The sequence below is a fragment of the Pan troglodytes genome, chromosome 11 (assembly GCF_028858775.2).
Source record: "Pan troglodytes isolate AG18354 chromosome 11, NHGRI_mPanTro3-v2.0_pri, whole genome shotgun sequence".
NCBI lineage: Eukaryota > Metazoa > Chordata > Mammalia > Primates > Hominidae > Pan > Pan troglodytes.
The window spans coordinates 97,334,682-97,360,029 of NC_072409.2; the positions used below are offsets into that span (position 1 = coordinate 97,334,682).

Sequence of the window (25,348 nt, forward strand, 5' to 3'; positions counted from 1 at the left end):
CAATAATCAACATACAGCAGATTGTTGGAAGAATGCATAAACAAGATTCAGAAACTAAGGAAATTCAACTAGTAAGTAGTAGTTAGTTTTATCTTTACTATGCTATGAAAAGAGGAGAATAAGAAAGACTATGCATTAAATATTTTAAGCAACACCATGCTTCCATGTGGAATTAGATTATAAAGTACAGAAGAAAAAAATGTCCAACGCCTTATTTCTGACATCATCACCTTTGGAATAACTGGTGGACATTTGATACTAGTGACTTAGGTCACAGACAGAGATGGAGAAATAATCATTCTATTCAATTCATTTCAAACTACTCACCACAGGAATTATTAAAAATGAAAAGAATCTCTTTGTTAGAAATATGGTTCATTTTGATGTTGCCAGAATAAGACATCAAAACTCTGTGATTCATTTTATTGCTTATTTCTGTACTGTATTATTCATTTTAAAACAATATTATATAAGGCATTACTTGAAAGGAATTCTTCTTTCCCTTTTTGAAATGCTTAATTTTTTGAAATAGCAATAAGCAATATTATAAATATGCAGATTCATGATAAAAGGCTTGTTTATAATCATACTTTTTCTTTTGACATATATCAGGTATCATCTGATGAATTCTATTAATTACAAAAATAAAACATACTTTTCTCTATTTGCTTTCAAAATAACCTCAAAATTATTTTTAACAGCAGCACATGTTCTGTCCATACATTTATGCTACTCTTTTAAAAAATATATTTAAAACAGAAACCAGCTTTGTGCTTTACAACAAATATAAATAGGGGTAATTTGGATAATGAAAATAAATGAATAACAGCAGTACTAATAGAACTGATCCTATTTGTGATGGCTCATTAACTCTGTACAGGATGCAATTCACTGCCCTGGATCAGGAGTTGATAATTGTACAATGTGGAGCTATTTGCAAAAGATGACTGTAATAGGAAATTAACAGAAGGTCTGTTCATTCATTGGAAAGTCAGTGCCCCTTTCGTATGTGTATCCATATAAAATCATGTACTCAGAAAGGCTCTAAGGAAGAAAAAGAAAAAGATAAGACATAACTTGGGTACAATTAATACAAGTAGTATTTATCAAGCTCATAGTAAGCACTTTAAATGCACTTGATTACTTAATCTTCATTCTAATCCTATTTTTACAATTATTATCCTCATTTTGCAGATGACAAAACTGAGGCTTAGGAACTTGCTCAAAGGCACATGCCAATGAGTGGTGGAGCTTAGATTCCAACCTAGATGGTATGATTCCAGAGCCTCTTGTCTTTAACTATTCATACAATGACAAATTGCCTCCCTAGCTCAGCCTTCTCTCTAACTTCATCTAGTCTAGAATGATAATGAGCAAATAAGAATCCCAGTGTTTCTCAGTCTGAGATGCAGGGTGAAGAGGGATAACACAATCACCCACTGGGGATGATTGTCAGATTCTAGGAGGGAGAGAGGGAGAGAAAGGGGGAGAATGTGGTTTGAAAAGGTATATTCATTAAACCTATTGTTTTCATAATATTAATGACAGAATTGCAGCTAGACAAAATCTCAGCTCATGGGATAAACTGAAGAAATAATGTAAGGAGCATAATTAGAAATGTTGATAAATACCAGCACTCTCTGACCTCTAGTCTGTCATTAACTAGCCATAGGATCCTGGGAAAATCATACAATGATTTCCTGGGGCTGGACTAGATCATCTCAAAGTCCCTGCTTTCAAACGCTGGGCTCTGAAGTGCTATTAGTGACAATTTCTGTGCTCTGGAAAAAAAAAAAAAAAGAGAAAACTAAGGGGCAGTAACTTTCTCATAAGACAAACTATCTCCAGTTCAAAGAATTGTCCTTTATTCTGAAATTGGGTTCTTACTACTTCCTTGTGATGAACGTTTCAATTGTGAAATGATGATGGGGATAGTACATGGTAGAAGGTCTCTTTTTGTTTTTTTTTAAGTCATTACCTAACCAATTAAGAAGTTTGTTACTTGTCACATCCTGGGAAGTTTTTTGAAACGTTACAGTTATAAAATCTTATACAGGGAACCACTAGTTTAATATATTTTTCAACTTAAAATTTTCAGGGTCTTCTACATTTCTACAGCACTTTACAGTTTATTAAACATTTTCACATATATTATCTCACTTTGGTACACTATGGTCTAGGAGACAATTCATTTTCCACAGATTGAAAAATAGAGCTTAGGGACGTTGCGTATCTTGACCAAGATTACACAGCTCGTTAAAGAGGAGCTAGATTCAAACTCATGTTGTATTTATTTATTTAGAGATGGAGTCTTGCTCTGTCACCCAGGCTGGAGTACAGTGGTGCAATCTCGGCTCACTGCAACCTCTGCCTCCCAGGTTTAAGCCATTGTCCTGCCTCAGCCTCCGAAATAGCTGCGAATACAAGCACCTGCCATCACGCCTGGCTAATTTTTGTATTTTTAGTAGAGACAGGGTTTCACCATGTTGGCCAGGCAGGTCTCAAACTCCGGACCTCGGGTGATCCGCCCTCCTCAGCCTACCAAAATGCCCAGATTACAGGCATGAGCCACCGTGCCTGGCCCCAACTCATGTCTTTTGACTTTAAATTCTGTCTGCTTTCCAATCTGTAAGTGAATCTGGCCATGATAGAATCATAAGAAAAGTGTTTTCAATACGTAGAATTAATAAATCTGAATTTCTGGAAGACAGGGCTTAAGAGTTGTGTCTTTTAAGAGCTCTCCAGGTGATTCTGATAGGCAGCCAAATCTGGGGACCATTACCAAATGGTCTGCGCCTCTCTATACCTGGCCTCGCTGGAAAGAATAGGAGTTTTGAACTCAGACAGAACTGGGTGTCTCTGGGCAAGATATAAAATCGACCTGAGCCTCCAGTTTTCTCATCTGTGAAATAAGGATAATGATGTCTAACATGCAGAACTGTAAATATTTGAAAAAAAAAAAAGTACCTAGATATGGTAGTCACTCAAAAATAGAAGCTATTATCATTACTACTACTACCTCGTATGATGCTCTATTACTACCGAGTAAGAATTAGGTATATATTATAAATAGCAATGATTCTAGAACTTTCCTGAAGAAATTTACAACAAACACATGCCACCCAAATTATTCGTGATCTCAGGACAGTCTCCAGGTCTCAGTTTCCTCTTCTATGAAACAGCAATAACTGTGAGTTGCTAAGCTATCTTCTGGCTCTAAAAATTCCAGGACTCTCTGATTCTATTTAAGAGTTAAAGAACCAGTCTTGAGAATGTGGCTCTTTGAAGAGTATTAAACAGGTATACTTGAAATAAATTAGTGCATATGAATGACAAATCTCTATAGCTGTGCTGTCATTTTCTATCAAGGTGAGACGATGGTCATTCATGGTTTACCACAGTCCTGTCTGCCACTCAAGCCTCCATGATTCTCTCCCAAACTACCTCCCTCTTCTTACTGCATAGCTAGGTCTTATCTGGCTCTCCAGCCAAACTAAATTTCTTGTTAGTGCTTAAATGCCATCTTTGTTTTTCCATCGCCTTTACTACATGATTGCCTCTAACAAGACAAATACATGAAGAAAATAATAATAATAACCAGTCATTATTTCTATGTATAAGTTACAATGCTTTTCAAATATGGTATAATTTACATTTGCTCTCAAATCTGTCATACTGATAAGAATCTAAGTTAAAGCATGTTTATACTTGTAACCCAAAGTCCAGTACTATCACTCCATATTTATTATATATGAAATTTATTCCTTAGCAACTGAGATAGGATTCTCTTTCAGTTGCTAAAGTACATGAGGCCTGCTGGCAGGATTAGTTTAGGAAAAAATATGCCATGTTGAACTCCCATGCAAAAGAAACAAATGAAACCTAATTTGCTGAGCTGTCTTGTTTCTTTTGGTTCATTCAGCAGGGTAATATAGTAGCAATAACATTGAATGGGATCTCAGGAGATGTGGAATTTAGTCCCATTTCTGGCATGACCAAACATACAGCTTTCAGAGGATCAAGCATATTTTCTGGTCCTCAGTTTTTTCACTTCTAAAATGGAAATCTTCCTTGCTTTTACTCAAACAGTATACATACACAGGGACTTATTATTCTTTTGTTTGCCATTCCCTACAACACAGTCCCCTTTCTAAATCTATTTGCTTTACAATTCTCTACTATTCCTAAAGATTTTTCAGATTCCCTAATTCCATTTCATTACCACTAAGAGTCCTAGAGGAGGAAGTAAATAGCAAAGATCAGAAATGATTTATTCAGATATATTGCTTTTTAGAATGTTGATTGAATAACTCTAAGGCCCTTTCTAGCTTTAAAATGGTAAAATTCCATATTCAAATTTACACCTGAAATTCATATATCTCTTGTATATAAGGAAACCTTAAGATATGTTTCATCAATGACAAACTCCTATATGACATCAGTTTCTCTGCCTCATGATTTTAAACTTTATGAAGGTTGACTATGTTTGTTTCCCTCTTGTATGCATAAAACCTTGCCTGACATCTCACATCTCTTATAGTCATTTACACTACAGTTTTTGCCTTTACATCCAAATATAGATGTAAGTTTTAAAAAAATGAATTTGAAACAACAAATTACTAAAACATATATTTCTCTTACATTCCTAGCCATTATATTATAGATTCTGAAGAAAGAAAATTTCAGCTGATACCATGTTGGAAAAGGCAAATACTCTCAAAATTTTGTGTCTGCTTCATGAAATATAAAAGCATATAGTCAAATACAGCACACAGAAAAACAATAGCAACTGCTTGCTCCAAAAACTAGACTGGTCATCCTAATCCAAAAAGTGGACCTGAAAATATAGATGGCAAAGACATGACAAACATACAAACTCTTCTTCACCCTACGAATTCCCTACCTAGAGTAGACATTGATGAATGGATGGATACCAGAAATCAAACCTTTTTGTAATCCTGTTTTAAAGATTTAACTGGCTTAAGTCCAACCTAGCTGGCTCTTTCACGACTTTCTCTACAGTGTGTGAATTTTCAATACAATGGAAATTATAGTAAAGTAGCAAGTTTTCCTATAGTTTACTTGGGGATTTTAGAATTGGTCTTACCTGATTTATTCTGAAACTGAGTAAATGAAAATCAAGGCCTCTAAATACACACACACACACACACGCACACACACACACACACACACACAAACACAAACACACACTTCAGGAATAGCCAATCCAGGGGGTAATTTCAAAGTCTAGTACATAATTGATAAACACTATTCAAAAATTTTTATTCTTTTATATTCAAGTGACACTCAAGGAAAGAAAAATAACTCTAGTCTACTTTTCCTTCACACAGTACAACACTTGGTACTTTTCACTGAAATCATACCTTAATTTTCAAATCTTTCACCATTTACAAACTCTAAAAAGTGTAAAGATGAGTGATTCAGAGAGTGAGACTATGTAAACCATTTACACAAAGACACTGAAACCCTCTGGACAAGTTGAATGAGAACAAACAAGCACTTACTTGGCATAAACCACTGATGCACATATCCAAAGATTCTGTATAGCAACGCGTACCATCTAAGACCTTAGGTGCTAGTTCAACAACCAGGGTTGTTCCTTTGGCTTGGCACTTGAGTGAACATGGGTTGTCAGGGTCATTAGACACAGGAAGCCATTCATAAAACTGGCCATGGTGCTTGACATCATTATGAGCTGAGCATTGCTGAGCTCGGAAATCACCTGCTTCTGGTGGGCAGTCCTGGAGAAAAAAGAGAGAAAGGACATACAAAGATTAGGAGGATACCCCCAAACATGAAACCAGAGCAGCTATATGGTCTGCTTAGGTCTTAGAAAGCAAAACAAACGTCCTGGTCATGATAGATGGAACTTATAATATCATCTTAGAGGTTATATGATTATTTGGCTAGCAAAATGTAGAAATCTGATAAAGCAGTCACCTCAAAATACATTTTCTGATTGAGTTTAAATGGAAAAATAATTGGCTTGAAGTAGATATTCTGATTAGGTGGGACATACATTTTTTGAAAGTTGTCTATTGGTTCATGAATTCTTCCACACTGTACTATCATTTTGACTTCCTCATAAGTAGAACCTAGTAAAGTCAGAGGATTAGTTGAAATTATTTGTCTTTTTCAGTTCTGATATTGAGAGCTATGACAGTTGTTTATTTGAATAACTAGCAGTAAAAAGTTATAAAAATTTCATTCAAAAAGTTTTTGTGGAGTTGTAATTTTTTGTCTAGGACTTACGTTGCATAGTATCTAGAATTAAACATGGGGAACAAAAAATATGAAACCATTTATATATGAATTGCTTTGGCTTAAGGCAGCATGGCAGAATGGAAAGAGCATGGACTTCCTCCTTAGATGGGTGGGTGGCTGCAATGCAGTGCAGAGTTATTGCCCCTATTCTAACACAGGGAAGCCTAGTCTTGTGTTAGAACAGAGGCAATAACTCTGCACAGCTCTCAAGGTTGTTGTGAGAAGTTCACGAACTCATGCTGGCCAAATATATGCACAAGGAATATACTGAGTAGATGGTAGCTATTACTATGATTATTTAATGAGGCCACAGAAGGCAAAGGGATGGAGTATTAGGAGATTCTCTCAATATGAATTTTAAATTATATTGTTAGAGATCAATGGAAAATAAGAATCTTTTTGATGTAAGTTTCAAAAAGGGCAATTTAAAATGTAAAACTATGGCTAACAATGGCCATTATCTAATGAATAATAAATCTCGGTAAAAGCAAGTAAGATTTAATTTTGAAAAGGCAAATATTGCCTATCCCTTGGAAGGGCTTTTTGATAGGTTTATCTTATTCTACAAGCCTTCAGATTAAAGTTTACTATGGAAGACTGTCGTCGACTCTCCAGCCGTAGAAAGGCTTTTATTCTAATTTTTTGTTTTAAATAAAGGATTTCCATGTAGCCTTCAGCAGTTCCCTGTTAGTACATTATCATTGTGAGAGTTCTCTTATATAAGGTTTCTTTCTCTGAAAAATCTCTTTACCTTTAAACAAGCATTCTAAAACAGCACTGAAAATTTTGACTCTTTTCCAAAACATTAGTGTTACTACTAAAGAGCATATAAGGCTCTGGTAGTTGAAGGAGCACAAATTCTTTCTAGGCAATGTGGGGTAGAAACAAATATTCATTTAGGATGAACATGAAATTGTTCAAAATACAATATAAAATGTCAAAGACATTTTACTGTTAGTATTATGTGTTCTCAGAGTGAATAAAACATAGTAGCAAAGGAAAACAACAATGTATATAACATAGGCATAGATACACAGGCACCCAGCAAGGCTTAACATTTTGAATATTGTCTGAAAAGAGTATGAATAAAATTTACTACTTATTAATTTTTTAGATAATAGGATGCAGTTTAAATTTTTTAAGATCCATAAATAAATAAATATGTGTGCTGTACAGGCTGTTTACGTGTTTATTTTGTAAAATAAAACAAAAACTACCTACAACCAGCAAAACTATATTATGAATTACAACACAGGTAAATTGTGTCAAATCATGACATACAATACAAATTAACTTTATTTTTTTTTTTTTGAGATGGAGTCTTGCTCTGTCTCCCCGGGTGGAGTGTAGTGGCATGATCTCGGCTCACTGCAACCTCCGCCTCCTGGGTTCAAGCAGTTCTCCTACCTCAGCCTTCTGAGCAGTTGGGATTACAGGCGCGTGCCCCCACACCCAGCTCATTTTTTTATATTTTTAGTAGAGACGGGGTTTTGCCATGTTGGCCAGGCTGGTCTCGAACTCCGGACCTCAGGTGATCCACCTGCCTTGGCCTCTCAAAGTGCTGGGGTTACAGGCATGAGCCACCACAACTGGCCACAAACAACTTTAAATGTTTAACACAAGCTCCTTTCAGACCATATGTTCTAGAGCACAGAGAAACTGATTTAATATTGTCTTAATGAACTCACATTCCAAAGATAAGACTGCCACTTGCCTAATTTACAAATTCTACCAATATCTGCCTAGGCCTCACTTACTAACTTCTGCCCTAAAACAACTCTATAACTAACAACTGCCCCCAAACTCTACACGTAGCCTTCCTTAAATTTCCCCACTTGAGATACGATAGAGTCTCTGTCAAGGTGCTGCTCTCTCCTGCTTAGCATGTTTAATAAACCTACCTTTATATGATCCACAAGTTCCTGGTCATTGAATGGGAGCGTCTAAAGTTGAACTGACAGTTTAGCAATGTTTAAATACAGTATATTCATTTGATAGTACCTATCATCCCAGGAGTCACTTGATTACTCAGTACAAGTACAGAAGAAGTAGAGTACATTGTACTGGGGGTACAGTACTTCATTATACTGAAATACAATAAAGCAGAACATTGAGGAAATTGTCTGAAATGGTTCCAAACTCCTGTTAAAATTTCTTTTGCCTCCTTTTTCTATACAAGTGAAACAGTTAGAAGGGTCAGGCTGAATCACCTCTGCCTTAATGAGCAGAAGATATAATTAAGAGACCTCTTAATATGAACCAGGGAAAATTTTCTGCATGTTTCCAATTCTGATAAAAGTGTCAATTATGTTTTTAAAATGATAATGCAATATCATCTTAGTACAGACATAAAACCTCTACAGAGTCTCCTATGATTCCCTTCTGTTCAATAAATTGTGTTGGTTCTTCCCACCTTTCCTAAGACAAATAGGACCTAAAGGCAGTCAAAGGTAAAACAATGAAGTTAAAATGTTAAGACCTTTAGCTTCTGTTTTCTGTGACAAACACAGTAAACACATTTAGACACATCTTAGAGATTCAACATGCAGACAGATGTTCTTATTTGCAAGTCACCTGTATCTAATGGCTTCAGGAACACCTGTTACAAGTTTTATGGTTTCACAACTGGAGAAATAGGTCTGAGAAGAATAATGCTTATGAACATCTTTACTCAGTTTTACCACTACTGTCTTTCCTTCCACCCATATTTTTGTAGGGGTGGGAAAATATATTTTCCTAAATTGAGAATGCACTTAAAACCTGGAGTTCAGAGTTGGAAACTGAACTTGAACCTTTTTAGTGTTTGAGTTTATTTGTACTTGGCAAAATGCAACTTCCTGTTTTAAGAAAAAGGACTTAAGAAAACTTATAAAACAGGTTCAGAAAGCTTCTTGGACATCAAATAGCTTTTACAAAATAACATTTTGATGATTTAAGTGTAAATGAATCAGAAACATATGAAACAAATTTCCCTTGAAATACACATGTTTAAAAATTAAGGGGAAGAAGGATTCGGCAAACATTCTTTGTTTGAACCCAAAACATTTCAAGCATAGTTCAAGACATCCATTGAACCCCTAATGCATCTGGGATCATCCAGCTGCAAGAGTGGAAACTCAAGTAGTCATTGTAACCTCTTGTTCCACAAGTATGCTAATAAAAATAATTTGTATAGAGATTTACCATCTACAAAGGTTTTGGTTTATAATTATAAATTGGTCCATGAAACCATTATACTTCCTGATCCTTTTGTGGGTTTTTTTGGTCTTTTTTTTTTTCCTTTTGTGGCGAATGAGGTCTCGCCCTTCATTCTCCAGGCAAGTCTCGAAGTTGCTCAGACAGGTCTGGAACTCTTGGACTCATGCTATCCTTCCACCTCTGCCTCCCTAAGTGCTGGGATTACAGGTGTGAGCCACTGTGACTGACTCTTTTAAAAGTAAGATTTAGAAACTGATAACCTAACTGTTTTGAAAAATACTTAACATCTTTTTCTGGGCATCATCTTTGAAATATCAGCTTTTGGAGAGATGCTTTTTGATACCACAAGTAATCAGTTTTAACCATGATAGGTAGTTTTCTTTAAGGAATACTGAATGTAGAATGTACTAAATATATATAATATGGGATTTCTGCTCTCATAATACCCTAGTGGTAAGAATAATAAACTTTAAATTGGCATATTTAAAATAAAGAATAAAACAAATGAATTATGGTTTAAATATGCTTACATGTATTAATATATTTTTGCACTGAACTTGGTTCATAGAAAGCATTGATGGAGACAATTAAAATAGTCAAAAAGTCTAGTAGTTATATGGACCAAATGGATTCCATTCCCTAACAAGAACCTGGCAAAAAATATAGTGTGAGAGGGATGCACAGGACTACAGACTCCCACTTCCAGCCCCTCATACATCTCCAGAATTGCCATCAAATAGAAATGGAGCAAGAGAAAGCAATCTAATACTTTTTTTCTTGGTTTCCTGCCTATTTCCAATAAACTCTAAATATACCTGTGGCTTGACAGCTCTGTGTCATGTTACTGGGCTAAGACTTCCTCACTATAAAAGTCTATTTTCTGTGAAATAATCACATGATCCCACGAATTACTGTATTTAGCCATTTAATATAATCATTTCTCTCCCCGAGTTTTAAGCACTCAATTCTAACCGTGTCAGAGCTCTCCTCTTTAAAAGCACAAAAATAAAAGCTGACCTTTTATTTGCTCCCATTATAATTCATAAAGTCCATGGAGTTCTGCCATATATGAATCCAATTCAAAACATTTTCTGGTTAATCAACTATCCAGTGGGAAAGATAAGATGGATCCCAGATGTCCCCTGATGATGACAGTAGATCAGATTACACTGTGGGACAAAGGAGGGTCAGGGTTCCCAGTTTACTCACCGGGTGAAATGTACAAGATCCTATCACAGCAGCTAAGGTGGCAGTATATAAAAGGTTTTAAAACGGCTTTGAAAAATATACATAATGTAGATTCAGGGTCAGGAGAAGCATTAATTTTTCTTTATTTTCATTCTTTTTAAAGAAGGCATTTTCCTTTAGAGAGACATACCTCTGTTTTTCCTCTTCCCTTAAATATTCAGTGGTAGTTCTATTCTATTAATTCTGTTGCTTCATTTAACCTATTATATGAGTGCCATCCTATTCATGCTTTTATGTGTAGAATCAATATTGGTATCTGATGGTATCAAGAACCTTGGAAATCATATTCAGATGACTACATGTACTGTAGTAACCGAAAAGAAAAAATCCATGCTTCTGACTTAATTTTCCTCTCTTAGAAATGTACTTAAACCCCATACTGCCCCTCCACACTGTCCTAATCACTCGCTCTCCATAACAGTCACTATGCAAGAAAACGCAATTAGAACTGCCTAGCAAGGCATCTACTTTATCCTCCAATAACTGCGGATAACCACGTTAGGATAAAAACATACGTAGAAATTTACCAGCTACTGGATGATGTTAGAAAATGTTACCAGTTGTTTTACCCTCAAAATATTAGGAATCCTCAATTTACTGACAGTAAAACCAGAAAAGATTACCATAACAGGCTGCTCTATAATAAATGGATAAATGTTCTGGAAAATATATCCTCTAAAGCTTTCGAATCTTTTAGCACACCTAAGTAGATGGTGGGCTGCCTCTTTTACATATTTTGGTCTTTGTTACTTGGCTTTCTGTATCTTTTATTCAAAGTTAAGATGAAACCACTGAATAGCAAATATCCATTGATAAAATCCAATGTACTATATTTTGTTCTCAGAAAAAAAAATCAATGTTCAATTTCTATTTGCAACTCAGACCTCCTCGCTTGAAATTCAGACTTATATACAGTAGTCCCCCTTGTCTGTGGTTTTGCTTTCTGGGGTTTTAGTTACACACAGTCACCCACAGTTTGAGAACAGGTGAGCACAGTACAATAAGATATTTTGAGAGAATGAAAGAGAGATCACATTCACGTAAGTTTTATTACAGCATGTTGTTATAGTAGAGTTATAATAGCATAGAGTTATAACTGCATAGTTACAATAGAGTTATAACAGTACAATAGAGTTTATTACAGCATATTGTTAGAAAAATTCTATCAATAATATTAAATGTTAAAATTCTATTTTATTATTTTTGCTAATTTCTCAATGTGATTTATAAATTAAACTTTATCATATATATGTATGAGAAATTATCTATATTTTCTTACATAAGTACATAGATACATGCATTGTATGTGTGTATAAGAATACATCTGTGTTAGTATCTATAGGGTTAGGTACTATCCGCAGTTTTAGACGTCCACTGTGGGTCTTGGAGCATATTCCCTGAGAATAAGGGGGGCACTACTGTATACAACTGCTCACTTGCCATCTGGACATCTAAGACACTGGAAACTCATCATGTCCAAACCTGAATCCCTGATCCTCCTGCTATCCCCATGAAATCTGTTCTCCCTGCAGCATTCCCCATCCCAATGTGAACTCTATACTTTTCAGGCCAAAACCTTTTTGTTTTTTCTTTTTTCTGGCTCTGTCACCCAGGCTGGAGTGCAGTGGCATGATCTCGGCTCACTGCAACTTCTACTGCCTGGGTTCAAGCAATTCTCCTGCTCAGCCTCCTAAATAACTGGGATTACAGGTGTGTGCCACCATACCTGGCTACTTTTCTGTATTTTTAGTAGAGGCAGGGTTTTACCATGTTGGCCAGACTGGTCTTGAACTCCTGACTTCAAGAGATCCACCTGCCTCAGCCTCCCAAAGTGCTGAGATTAACGGCGTGAGCCACCTTGCCCAGCGTAGTCAAAAACTTTAAAGCAGTGGTTTTCAAACTTAAACGTACATCAAAATCACCTGAAGGCCTTTTTAAACTATAAGATTGTTGGGGCCCCACCCTCCAGAGCTTCTAATTCAGTAGACCTGGGGTGAGGCTTAATAATTTGCATTTCAAACAAGATCCCAGGTGATGCGAATGTTGCTAATTTGGCAAACCCGCTTTGAGAACCACTGCCTTAGAGCCATATTTGACTTCCATATGCAATCCATCAGAACTATTTTTCTATATACAAAAAACACAGAATCTGATCACAACCAAGTCCAAGGAGCCATCATGTCATTCCTGCGTTCTTGCAATAGTCTCCTAATTTCCCTTCTGCCCTTGCTCTCTTGGAAAGTTTTGTCAACACAGTGGCCAGAATGGTCTTATGAGAGCCCCCATCATCCCTCAGGCCTATCACATCCTATTGTCCTTGCTCACTTAGCTCCAGTCACCCTTGATTTTTCTGGAATCAAGGCCCTGTGTCTTCAGGGACATTCCAGGAACACTCTTACTTTAGGATGCATGCATTATCCATCCCTTCTGCCCGGAATTCTCTTTGCCCAGATTCTGAGGAGCGAATTACCTCACCTTTATCAAGTCTTTGCTCAAATATCACCTCCACAAAGCTTAGGCTGCCTACTCTGTGTAAAACTGCAATCCCATTCCCACTGCTGATTTGTCTTTATCCTGCTCAACTTTCCTTTTTCCTATAACACTTAGTCACCCACAAGTATATCGGATAATTTACTCATTTACTGTGCTTAACATTTTATTGTCTGTCTTCGTCTACTACAGCAGAACCTCCAGAAGGACAGCAATCTTTTCCCATTTGGCTTTCTGTTACATACCAGGTACTCGAATATTTGTTGAAAGAATGACTAACACATTGAATAAAGGAAACAGACGTCATATTTTTTATTGTGGGAACTCCAGTGCTGCTTTCATAAGTCTTGCAGGAATTTGAATCTTAGTTTTCTAATTGATGGAATATCTAATTTTTTTCTTTCTTTCAAAAAAAATTTACGAGAATAAATTTACAAGAACACTAATACATTTCAGACACTAGGAAAGTTGGTTAGGGAGTCTTGCCTAGTTTCTGAATACGCAGACTGATATTTCCTTCTCCATGTAAACAAATTTAACAGGCCAATATTAAGAAACATAAAATGTGCTGAAATCATTTATTATTTAAAAAATAGCCAGACATTTGTAAATTTTATATAACATTTAATGTTATAAACACGCACTATAAAGTACTCATGTTAAAGTACAAAGCTTTAACCCCCAAATTTTGGCCACCTGATTATACTAACATCAAAATTATCATCAAAAGCATTTATTTGTGCAAGATTGCTAGCTGCTATGTAAAATGAAATTAAACAGACATAGTTGCTGCCCTGTCTAGACAGTCTGCGTGGAGACAACTCTGTTACATTTTAAGAGCATAATATTTAAATCTCTAACACATCACTATAAGTGCAAAGAACAGAAAGTGGGGTCAGTTTTGGAGGATGGTGCTATAGCAGGTAAAGGCCGCTCTTGGCTAATTTTCCCTCCTTTTTGAAAACGCCAACAGGCTTTTTTTTTTTTCATAACTAGGATTAAATGGCTTAGGGCACCATATTTTCATGTATACTAGGTATAGTTTAAAACTCCTTGCTTTTGTTCTTTTTCCTGGTGCAAAAGGTTTACAGATTTCTTTTACTTTCCCCCCAAACTCTCAAGTCTTTTGGAAAATAACATATTCAAGGGAAATGAGTGTTTGTGAAAATTAGTCATTAACCATCTTAATACCTTATAATAGATCAAGTTCATGCTCAGTGAAATTATACCTTTATAACTCTATGACCTTGAAAATAATATGGAACTCTTTCTAATATATTCAAACTTTGGGTGTGCCCTACTATGTGTTTACTAAGAGAACACTAGTTACAGGTATATTGAAAGCTTTAAACTGTTCCAATGTCTTCATTCAGGTCCAGACATAAAAGATATGAAATGTGTGATATAATGAATCATCAATCCCACCTTCCTTGCTCTATTATAGCTTGTTATCTGAAAACAAATGGTTTGCCAGGCTAGTTTTTAATGTTTCCAGGCATCTGAGAGTTGATCTAAGTAAAAACATTTAGTTTTAAAAGTTCATTTTTTTCCTCTGGGTAGCTTTTGTTTCAGTGCTTTTACTTTTTCTCTTTTGAAGAATGCAGACGTTTGGAATCCAGTTCCCTAGAGGTATTTCTAAGACTGGTTGTAGTTTGTCATTTTAGAGTCTTAAATTCTCTCAATTTTGAAAATATTCATTCCTTGAGGCTTTTTATTATTTTTAGTCCCTTTCTTTGAATTCACTCCAATTTAGCAGTATCTTTTCTTAAATCAGCATTTCTGATCTTCTATTATTTTTTATTATAGTCTAAAATAAGTGTTCTCTCCCACCTCCTTAAAATTAGCATATCTGAAGGAGTAATTCATAATCCTTTTGTAACATGGCATACAATTTCATTTTATAAGCACACAATTATACAGTGCTTTGTTTTCAGACTGCATTTACCAAAATATTTGTGGTGGAAAGTCAGGTTGTGAAAAGGACTAGTATAGGAGAGCTATTTCAGCACATAAATTCCTTGTCACTATTCCTTGGGTCTGTTGCAAAACAAGTTCCTTATGTTTCTATTTACAAGTGAGGCAGGGGCTGGCAAGATGGCAGAATAGGAACAGCTCTGGTCTGCAGCTCCCAGCGAGATCAACAAAGAAGGCAGGTGATTTCGGCATTTCCAACTGAGGTACCCCGGTCATCTCACTGGGACTGGTTAGACAGTAGCTGCAGTCCACGGAGGGTGAGCCGAAGCAGGGTGGTGCGTCGCCTCACCAGGGAAGTGCAACGGGTTGAGGAACTCCCTTCCCCACCCAAAGGAAGCCATGAGGCACTGTGCATGAGGGACAGTGCTATCCGGCCCAGCCAGTATGCTCTTCCCACAGTCTTTGCAATGCACAGGCCAGGATATTCTCTCAGGTGCCCACGCAACCAGGGTCCAGGGTTTCAAGCACAAAACTGGGCGGCCATTTAAGCAGACACCAAGCTAGCTGCAGGAGTTTTTTTCATTCCCCAGTGGCGCCTGGAATATCAGCATGACAGAAACATTCACTCCCCTGAAAAGGGGCGCTGAAGCCAGGGAGCCAAGTGGTCTAGCTTAGCGGATGCCACCCCCATGGAGTCCAGCAAGCTAAGATCCACTGGCTTGAAATTCTCACTGCCAGCACAGCAGTCTGAAGTCGACCTGAAATGCTGGAGCTTGGTGGGGGTAGGGGCGTCCACCATTAACAAGGCTTGAGTAGGCAGTTTTCCACTCACAGTGTAAACAAAGCCCCCGGAGGTTTGAAGTGGGCAGAGCCCACCGCAGCTACGCAAAGCTGCTGTAGCCAGACTGCCTCTCTAGATTTCTCCTCTCTGTGCAGGGCATCTCTGAAGGAAAGGCAGCAGCCCCAGTCAGGGGCTTACAGATCAAACTCCCATCTCCCTGGGACAGAGTACCTGGGTGAAGGGGAGGCTGTGGGTGCGGCTTCAGCAGACTTAAACATTCCTGCCTGCTGGCTCTAAAGAGAACAGCAGATCTCCCAGCACAGCGCTAGAGCTCTACTAAGGGACAGGCTGCCTCGTGAAGTGGGTCCCTAACCCCTGTGCCTCCTGACTGAGAGACACCTTCCAGCAGGGGTCAACAGACACCTCATATAGGAGAGCTCCAGCTGGCATCTGGTGGGTGCCCCTCTGGGATGAAGCTTCCAGAGGAAGCAACAGGCAGCAATCTTTGCTGTTTTGTAGCCTCCGCTGCCGATACCCAGGTAAACAGGGTCTGGAGTGGACCTCCAGCAAACTCCAACAGACCTGCAGCAGAGGGGCCTGACTGTTAGAGGAAAACTAACAAACAGAAAGGAAGAGTATCAACATCAACAAAAAGGATGTCCACAACAAAACCCATTCAGTCACCAAAATCAAAGACCAAAGGTAGATAAATCCATTAAGATGAGGAAAAACCAGTGAAAGAAGGCTGAAAATTCCAAAAACCAGAACGACTCTTCTCCAAAGGATCACAACTCCTTGCCAGCAAGGGAACAAAACTGGATGGGGAATGAGTTTGATGTATTGACAGAAGTAGGCTTCAGAAGGTGGGTGATAACAAACTCCTCTGAGCTAAAGGAGCATGTTCTAACCCAATGCAAGGAAGCTAAGAACCTTGAAAAATGTTAGACAAAATGCTAACTAGAATAACCAGTTTAGAGAAGAACATAAATGACCTGATGGTGCTGAAAAACAGAGCATGAGAACTTTGTGAAGCATACACAAGCATTAACAGCCAAATCGATTAAGTGGAATAAAGGATATCAAAGATTGAAGATCATCTTAATGAAATAAACCGTGAAGACAAGATTAGAGAAAAAAGAATAAAAAGGAATGAACAAAGCCTCCAAGAAATATGGAACTATGTGAAAAGACCAAACCTATGCTTGATTGGTGTACTTGAAAGTGACAGGGAGAATGGAACCAAGTAGAAAACACTCTTCCAGATATTATCCAGGAGACTTCCCCAACCTAGCAAGACAGGCCAACATTCAAATTCAGGAAATACAGGAAACATCACAAAGATACTCCACAATAAGAGCAACCCCAAGACAAAAAATTGTCATATTCGGCAAGGTTGAAATGAAGGAAAAAATGTTAAGGGCAGCCAGAGAGAAAGGTCGGGTACTGACAAAGGGAAGCCCATCAGTCTAACAGCAGATCTCTCTGCAGAAACCCTACAAGCCAGAAGAGAGTGGGGGCCAATATTCAACATTCTTAAAAGAATTTTCAACCAAGAATTTCATATCCAGCCAAACTAAGCTTCATAAGTGAAGGAGAAATAAAATCCTTTACAGACAAGCAAATGCTGAGAGATTTTGTCACCACCAGGCCTGCCCTAAAAGAGATCCTGAAGGAAGCGCTAAACATGGAAAGAAAAAACCGGTACCAGCCAATGCAAAAACATACCAAATTGTGAACACCATTGACACTATGAAGAAACTGCATCAACTAATGGGCAAAATAACCAGCTGGCATCATAATGACAGGATCAGATTCACACATAACAATATTAACTTTAAATGTCAATGGACTAAATGCCCCAATTAAAAGACACAGACTAGCAAACTGGATAAAGAGTCAAGACTCATCAGTGTGCTGTATTCAGGAGACCCATCTCATATGCAAGGACACACATAGGCTCAAAATAAAGAGATGGAGGAATATTTACCAAGCAAATAGAAAGCAAAAAAAGCAAGGGTACAATCCTAGTCTCTGAGAAAACAGACTTTAAACCAACAAAGATCAAAACAGACAAAGAAGGGCATTACATAATGGTAAAGGGATAAATGCAACAAGAAGAGCTAACTATCCTAAATATATATGCACCCAATTCAGGAGCTCCAAGATTCATAAAGTTCTTAGAGACCTAAAAGAGACTTAGAATCCCACACAATAATATTGAGAGATTTTAACACCCCACTGTCAATATTAGACAGATCAACAAGACAGAAAATTAACAAGGATGTTCAGGACTTGAACTCAGCTCTGGACCAAATGGACCTAATAGACATCTATAGAACCGTCCACCCCAAATCAACAGTATATACATTCTTCTCAGCACCACATTACACTTATTCTAAAACTGACCACATAATTGGAAGTAAAACACTCCTCAGCAAATGCAAAAGAACAGAAATCTTAACAGTCTCTCAGACCACAGTGCAATCAAATTAGAACTTAAGATTAAGAAACTCACTCAAAACTGCACAACTACATGGAAACTGGACAGCCTGCTCCTGAATGACTACTGGGTAAATAATGAAATTAAGGCAGAAATAAATAAGTTCTTTGAAACCAATAAGAACAAACAGACAACATACCAAAATCTCTGGGACACAGCTAAAGCAGTGTGTAGAGGGAAATTTATAGCACTAAATGCCCACAGGAGAAAGTGGGAAAGATCTAAAATCGACACCCTAATATCACAATTACAAGACCTAGGGAAGCAAGAGCAAACAGGAACGGATTTCAAAACAGGAACAGGAATTCAAAAGCTAGCAGAAGATAAGAAATAACTAAGATCAGGGCAGAGCTGAAGGAGATAGAGACATAAAAAACCCTTCAAAAAATCAATGAATCCAGGAGCTGTTTTTTTTTTAAAGATTAACGAAATAGAGCACTAGCCAGACTAATAAAGAAAAAAAGAGAGAAGAATCAAATAGACACAATAAACAATGATAAGGGGGATATCACCACCGATCCCACAGAAATACAAACTACCATCAGAGAATACTATAAACACCTCTATGCAAATAAACTAGAAAATCTAGAAGAAAGGGATAAATTTCTGGGCATACACCCTCCCAAGACTAAACCAGGAAATATTTGAATCCCTGAATAGACCAATAACAAGTTCTGAAATTGAGGCAGTAATTAATAGCCTACCAACCAAAAAAAAAAAAACCCAGGACCAGACCACAGCCGAATTCTACCAGAGGTACAAAGAGGAGCTGGTACCATTCCTTCTGAAACTATTCCAAACAACAGAAAATGAAGGACTCCTCCCTAACTCATTTTATGAGGCCTGCATCATCCTGATACCAAAGCCTGGCAGATAAACAACAACAAAAAAGAAAATTTCAGGCCAATATCCCTGATGAACATTGATGTGAACATCTTCAACAAAATAGTGGCAAACCGAATCCAGTAGCACATCAAAAAGCTTATCCACCACGAACAAGTTGGCTTCACCCCTGGGATGCAAGGCTGGTTCAACATATATAAATCAATAAATGTAATCCATCACATAAACAGAACCAATGATAAAACCACATTATTGTCTCAATAGATGCAGAAAAGGCCTTCAATAAAATTCAACACCCCTTCATGCTAAAAGCTCTCAATAAATTAGGTATTGATGGAACATATCTCAAAATAATCAGAGTTATTTATGAAAAACCCACAGCCAATATCATACTGAATGGGCAAAAGCTGGAAGCATTCCCTTTGAAAACTGGTACAAGACAAGGATGCCCTCTCTCACAACTCCTATTCAACATAATATTGGAAGTTCTGGCCCGGGCAATCAGGCAAGAGAAAGAAATAAAGGGTATACAAATAGGAAAAGGGGAAGTCAAATTGTCTGTGTTTGCAGATGACATAATTGTATATTTAGAAAACCCCACTGTCTCAGACCCAAATCTCCTTAAGCTGATAAGCAACTTCAGCAAAGTCTCAGGATACAAAATCAATGTACAAAAATCACAAGCATTCCTTTATACCAATAATAGACAAATGGAGAGCCAAATCATGAGTTAGCACTCATTCACAATTGCTACAAAGAGAATAAAATACCTAGGAATATAACTTACAAGGGATGTGAAGAACCTCTTCAAAGAGAACTACAAACCACTGCCCAATGAAATAAGAGAAGACACAAACAAATGGAAAAACATTCCATGCTAATGGGTAGGAAGAATCAATATCGTGAAAATGGCCATCATGCCCAAAGTTATTTATAGATTCAATGCTATCGCCATCAAGCTACCATTGACTTTCTTCACAGAATTAGAAAAAAACTACTTCAAATTTCATATGGAACCAAAAAAGAGCTCATATAGCTAAGAAAATTCTAAGCAAAAAGAACAAAGCTGGAGGTATCACATTACCTGACTTCAAACTATATTACAAGGCTACAGTAACCAAAACAGCATGGTACTGGTACCAAAACAGATATATAGACCAATGGAACTGAACAGAGGCCTCAGAAATACCACCACAAATCTACAACCACCTGATCTTTGACAAACCTGACAAAAACAAGCAATGGTGAAAGGGTTCCCTATTTAATAAATGGTGTTGGGAAAACAGGCTAGCCATGTGCAGAAAACTGAAACTGGACCACTTCCTTACACCTTACAAAAAATTAACTCAAGATGGAATAAGACTTAAACATAAGAACTAAAACCATAAAAACTCTAGAAGAAAACCTAGGCAATACCATTCAGGACATAAACATGGGCAAAGACTTCATGACTAAAACACCAAAACCAATGGCAACAAAAGACAAAATTGACAAATGGGATCTAATTAAACTAAAGAGCCTCTGCACAGCAAAATAAACTATCAGGGTGAATAGGCAACCTACAGAATGGGAGAAATTTTTTGCAATCTATTCATCTGACAAAGGGCTAATATCCAGAATCTATAAAGAACTTAAACAAATTTACCAGAAAAAAACAACCCTATCAAAAAGTGGGCAAATGATATGAACAGACATTTCTCAGAAGAAGACATTTATGTGGCCAACAAACATATGAAAAAAAACTCATCATCACTGGTCATTAGAGAAATGGAAATCAAATCTATAATGAGATACCATATCATGCCAGTTAGAATGGTGAACATTAAAAAGTCAGGAAACAGCAGATGCTGGAGAGGATGTGGAGAAATAGGAACACTTTTACACTGTTGGTGGAAGTGTAAGTTAGTTTAACCATTGTGGAAGACAGTGTGGCGATTCCTCAGGGATCTAGAACCAGAAATACCATTTGACCCAGCAATCCCATTACTTGGTATATACCCAAAGGATTATAAATAATTCTAGTATAAAGACACATGCACACATATGTTTATTCCAGCACTGTTCACAATAGCAGAGACTTGGAACCAACCCAAATGCCCATCAATGATAGACTGTATTAAGAAAATGTGACACATATATAACATGTAATACTATGTAGCCATAAAAAAGGATGAGTTCATGTCCTGTGCAGGCACATGGATAAAGCTGGAAACCATCATTCTCAGCAAACTAACACAAGAACAGAAAACCAGACACTGAATGTTCTCACTCATAAGTTGGAGTTGAACAATGAGAACACATGGACACAGGGAAAGGAACGTCACACACTGGGGCCTCTTGGGGGATGCGGGACTAGGGGAGGGATAGCATTAGGAGAAATAACTAATGTAGATGATGGGTTGATGGGTGCAGCAAACCACCATGGCACATGTATACCAATGTAACAAACCTGCACGTTCTGCACGTGTATCCCAGTATTTAAAGTATATTTTTTTAAAAAAGCAACTTTCCCTCAGCAGTGAGTTCAAATAAGACACTGTTCCTATGATTATTACTTCATTGTGCTTTTATGCCCATTCCTCTGTGCTTTTTAATTATATATAATTACCAGGCAACAGGGAATAAAATCTGTTTAATCTACAATGAAACATGCTAAATAGAAAAAAAAGACAAGTGAGAAAGGGTGAGATTGATAGATTGCAAATATGGAGATTGCAGTTGCTTCATGGAACATGTGGTTCTTATGCCAGTCGTTTATCAGACAAATGGAAAAAGGCACTTTCTAGAGCAATTAAAAGATAAATGCCATGATGGACCGCTTGTAGAAGACTCTAGCATTTCTCTTCACCTTCTCTCCTTCCCAGTCTCCAACAAACCACTTGATATTGTCTGCAGGCTTAACTTCTTTTTGGTTGTCAGTGAATCCTGGCAACATGGTGTATTTCCTGGCAATATATCTAATCAATGCTCCTTTACTGGCGGCATGCAACACAGCACCATGAATGACTTGAAATACCTCTTTTAGTAACATTTTTGTAGCGTACAACTTAAGGTTAACCTGGGTCATTTCTTGCAAAGTCAAGGTCAGGCCCTTATTTTAATCACTATTGAATCAGTTCATTAAAGAACGATTCTAGAACTGGAAGTGGTTCTCACCTGAGAGAAAGCTCCAAGTCTATGGGTGAAAGAGAAAGACATCTATTCTCTAATCACTGGAATGGAAAAGAGTCTCCTCTCACCCAGATTCCTCTCTGGGTGGTAAACTCTAACCCTGACCATTAATGCAAATCTTCTTGGCAAGAGACAGGGTGTTCTCTTATGTCACATTGTCCAAAGAGAGAAAGCAAGGAGTTCTCAGACTGTTTCATGATACCAGTGAAGACTATCTGTGCCTTTCCTTATAGACTTTGGAATGAGGGGAAAGAAGTAGGGTTCATATGGACAAAACCATGGAAAGAGTTTAATGACCCTGTCACTTCCTTCCCTAATCTCTTTCCAACTTCTAGATCAGAATTCCTCCTACAGATACCCAAGTTCATGGTTAATGCTATATAAATTGACCCCATAAAAAAGTATTTCAGGTCTCAAAAAGCTTCATCACATCATAGATTTGGTGACAATTCTTTCCAAACTGAAGGTTAAAGGCCATGCCTTGCTGCCTCCAGAACCACTTTAAATATAATTTCTTTAAATATAATTTTAATTAAAGTGACATATGAATGGCTTAACATATGAGTCTAATCAAACAATATCATGTGCCAAATTTACTGGGTTATAAGTTTAATGGATGACAACATTCAACTTTTTTCAAATGTGCTCATACTTCTTAGTTTGTTGATCTTGGAGCATGGACATATTTTAAGAAACTTAAAAAATAGAGAAATGTGTTTTCTGACCTCTAAAACCCAGTGCTTTTAGATTGTCCTTTGAGGCTTATAGCATAGCTTCTTAGCACCAGCCCCATCCTGAATAGTACTAGGCTCCAAAGTCAATTTTCCTTTCTTCTTCCTATGAAAATTACATTTCCTTCAGTGGGCTACACTTAGATAAAGGTAAAGAAGGGGAAAGACTGATTAAAGTTATCTAGAGTAAGATTTGCATGATTAATAAAGCTTTCCACTTAATCACTCTCAATAACTATTGACCACATATGTTCAAAAACATAGAGACACTTATCAAGTACTCAGCTATAGTAAAAAGTCAATTATTGTACCTGCCTTTATGTTTCCAATTTAAAGGGGAAAGACAGACGCTAAGACCATAAGTCAAGCTTTTATTATAATGATAGAATTACAGGCAGAGGGGCAGATAATTGAAAAATGGACAATTACTTTTGGACAGAGGCAACTTCCTTTCCTATTCTTTCTTTCTTTAAGGCTGAAGAAGTTAACTCCTTCAAAGCTCAAGTGTCACTTCCTGGTCTCCTTCTCTGAAAACTCCCTATTCTCAGCCTGTGTGAGGCAACTCCCTCTGGGATGCCATAGCACCCTGTGCATACCTTCATCTTTGGACTTAATACATTGTTGTTTTTTTCTATCTGTGTCCTCCAAAACAATGAAAACCCAAGGGCCTCGTCCAAGCCTGATACAAAATGAATGCTAAATAATATTCATCAAGGAATGAATTAAGGACCTTCCAGTTGCAACAGGATGTAGGACTAGAAACTCTGAGAAAGCTTCTCACTACAAGTGACTAAAAATAATAGCTTTAAGTATAAATAAAAATTTAAAAAATTGTTAATACACAGCTGGGCTGGCAAGGAAGTTTCCTCAGAGTCAAAAACAATAAAAAGGCACAAATCCAGAGAGGAAGTTGATGGAAGTCGATTCTAAAAGGATCTGCCGGTTTCTGGTGGTTTTGAACTTTCCATTCTAACAGTCTATATAAGCAGGGAACAGAGGATAAAGTCTATGAACGGCAAGTTGTGGAAGAAGATGAATATCTGCTCATAATGCCAGGACTCTAAGGCAAAACCCTCAGAGAAGGAATAAACTAGGAAAAGAAAATCATACTCACCTCCTAAAAAACACCAAACTAAGGAGACAATAAAAAGACTGGTAGTTGTCACGGGTTATGGGGAGGTGAGGATGAACAGGTGGAGCACAGAAGATTTTTAAGGTAGTGAAACTATCCTGTATGATACTACAGAGGTGGATATATGTTCATTACATATTTGTGAAAACCCGTAGAATGTACAACACAAGAGTAAACCTTAACGTAAACTATGGGTTTTAGCTGATGATGTGTCAATGTAGCTCATTAATTCTAACAAATGTACCACTCTGGGACGGGGCATTGATAGTGGGGGAGACTGTACATGTGGTAGGCAGAGACATATGGAAACTGCTCTATTTTCTGCTCAATTTTGCTGTGAACCTACCATTTCTCTAAAAAAATAAAATAAAATGAGATAATACAAACAAACAAGCAAAATAAAAAAAAACCCACTCAGATCCGCATAAAGAAATAATAAGGAAAACTTGCTTGTCTCAGGTTGGCTATGGGTAAAGGTTGGGGGTAGAAGTTTCCTTCAGAGTTTCTAACAATAGGACTCATGAGAGTTTGGGAAACAATTCACTTAGTGTGGACATTTGGGAATGTAAAGTGGTCTTGGATTCGCATTGGGTCACCCTATGCCAACATCCTCCTCAAGAGCAAACGTAAATTATTCCAGGAAGTACACATCGTAAACCAGATTACAAGGAACTCCCTCTTAAATTCCAACAATCATGAAAGCATATAAGGATAACATAAAACATGAGGAAACAAGGCAACGTGAAAAGGAGACAGCAGAAACAAGAAAATCAGACCTACAGAAAATTCTGATAGTGAAATTATCAGACACAGGATGCAAAATAAAAAAATTTAACATGCTTATAGACATTTTTAAGAAGAATTTCGAAAGAGTAACCAAAGAACAGGTGTCATCATGTAGATTTAAAAAAAAACAGAACTCATATACTTGCAGATATAAATGTTTTTATAAATTTTCAGGTTGAATAAAAAGCATATTAGATACAGCTGGGAAGTGATATTGTTAAATGAGAGAAAGTGTTGAAGAAATTATATAAAATACAATATAGAGAGAC

General features: G+C 37.2%; 1 protein-coding gene across 4 annotated transcripts in view; it reads right to left on the minus strand.

The window, feature by feature from the left end:
• The window catches only part of ADAMTSL1 (ADAMTS like 1), a 1,017,570-nt gene that overhangs the window by 333,048 nt on the left and 659,174 nt on the right, over positions 1-25,348 (minus strand). For all 4 annotated transcript variants that reach the window (XM_016960664.3, XM_016960663.4, XM_003312011.6 and 1 more), the window contains one exon: positions 5,526-5,762. In XM_016960664.3, the coding sequence (XP_016816153.2) occupies positions 5,526-5,762 (237 nt within the window). The remainder of the gene's footprint in view (positions 1-5,525; positions 5,763-25,348) is intronic.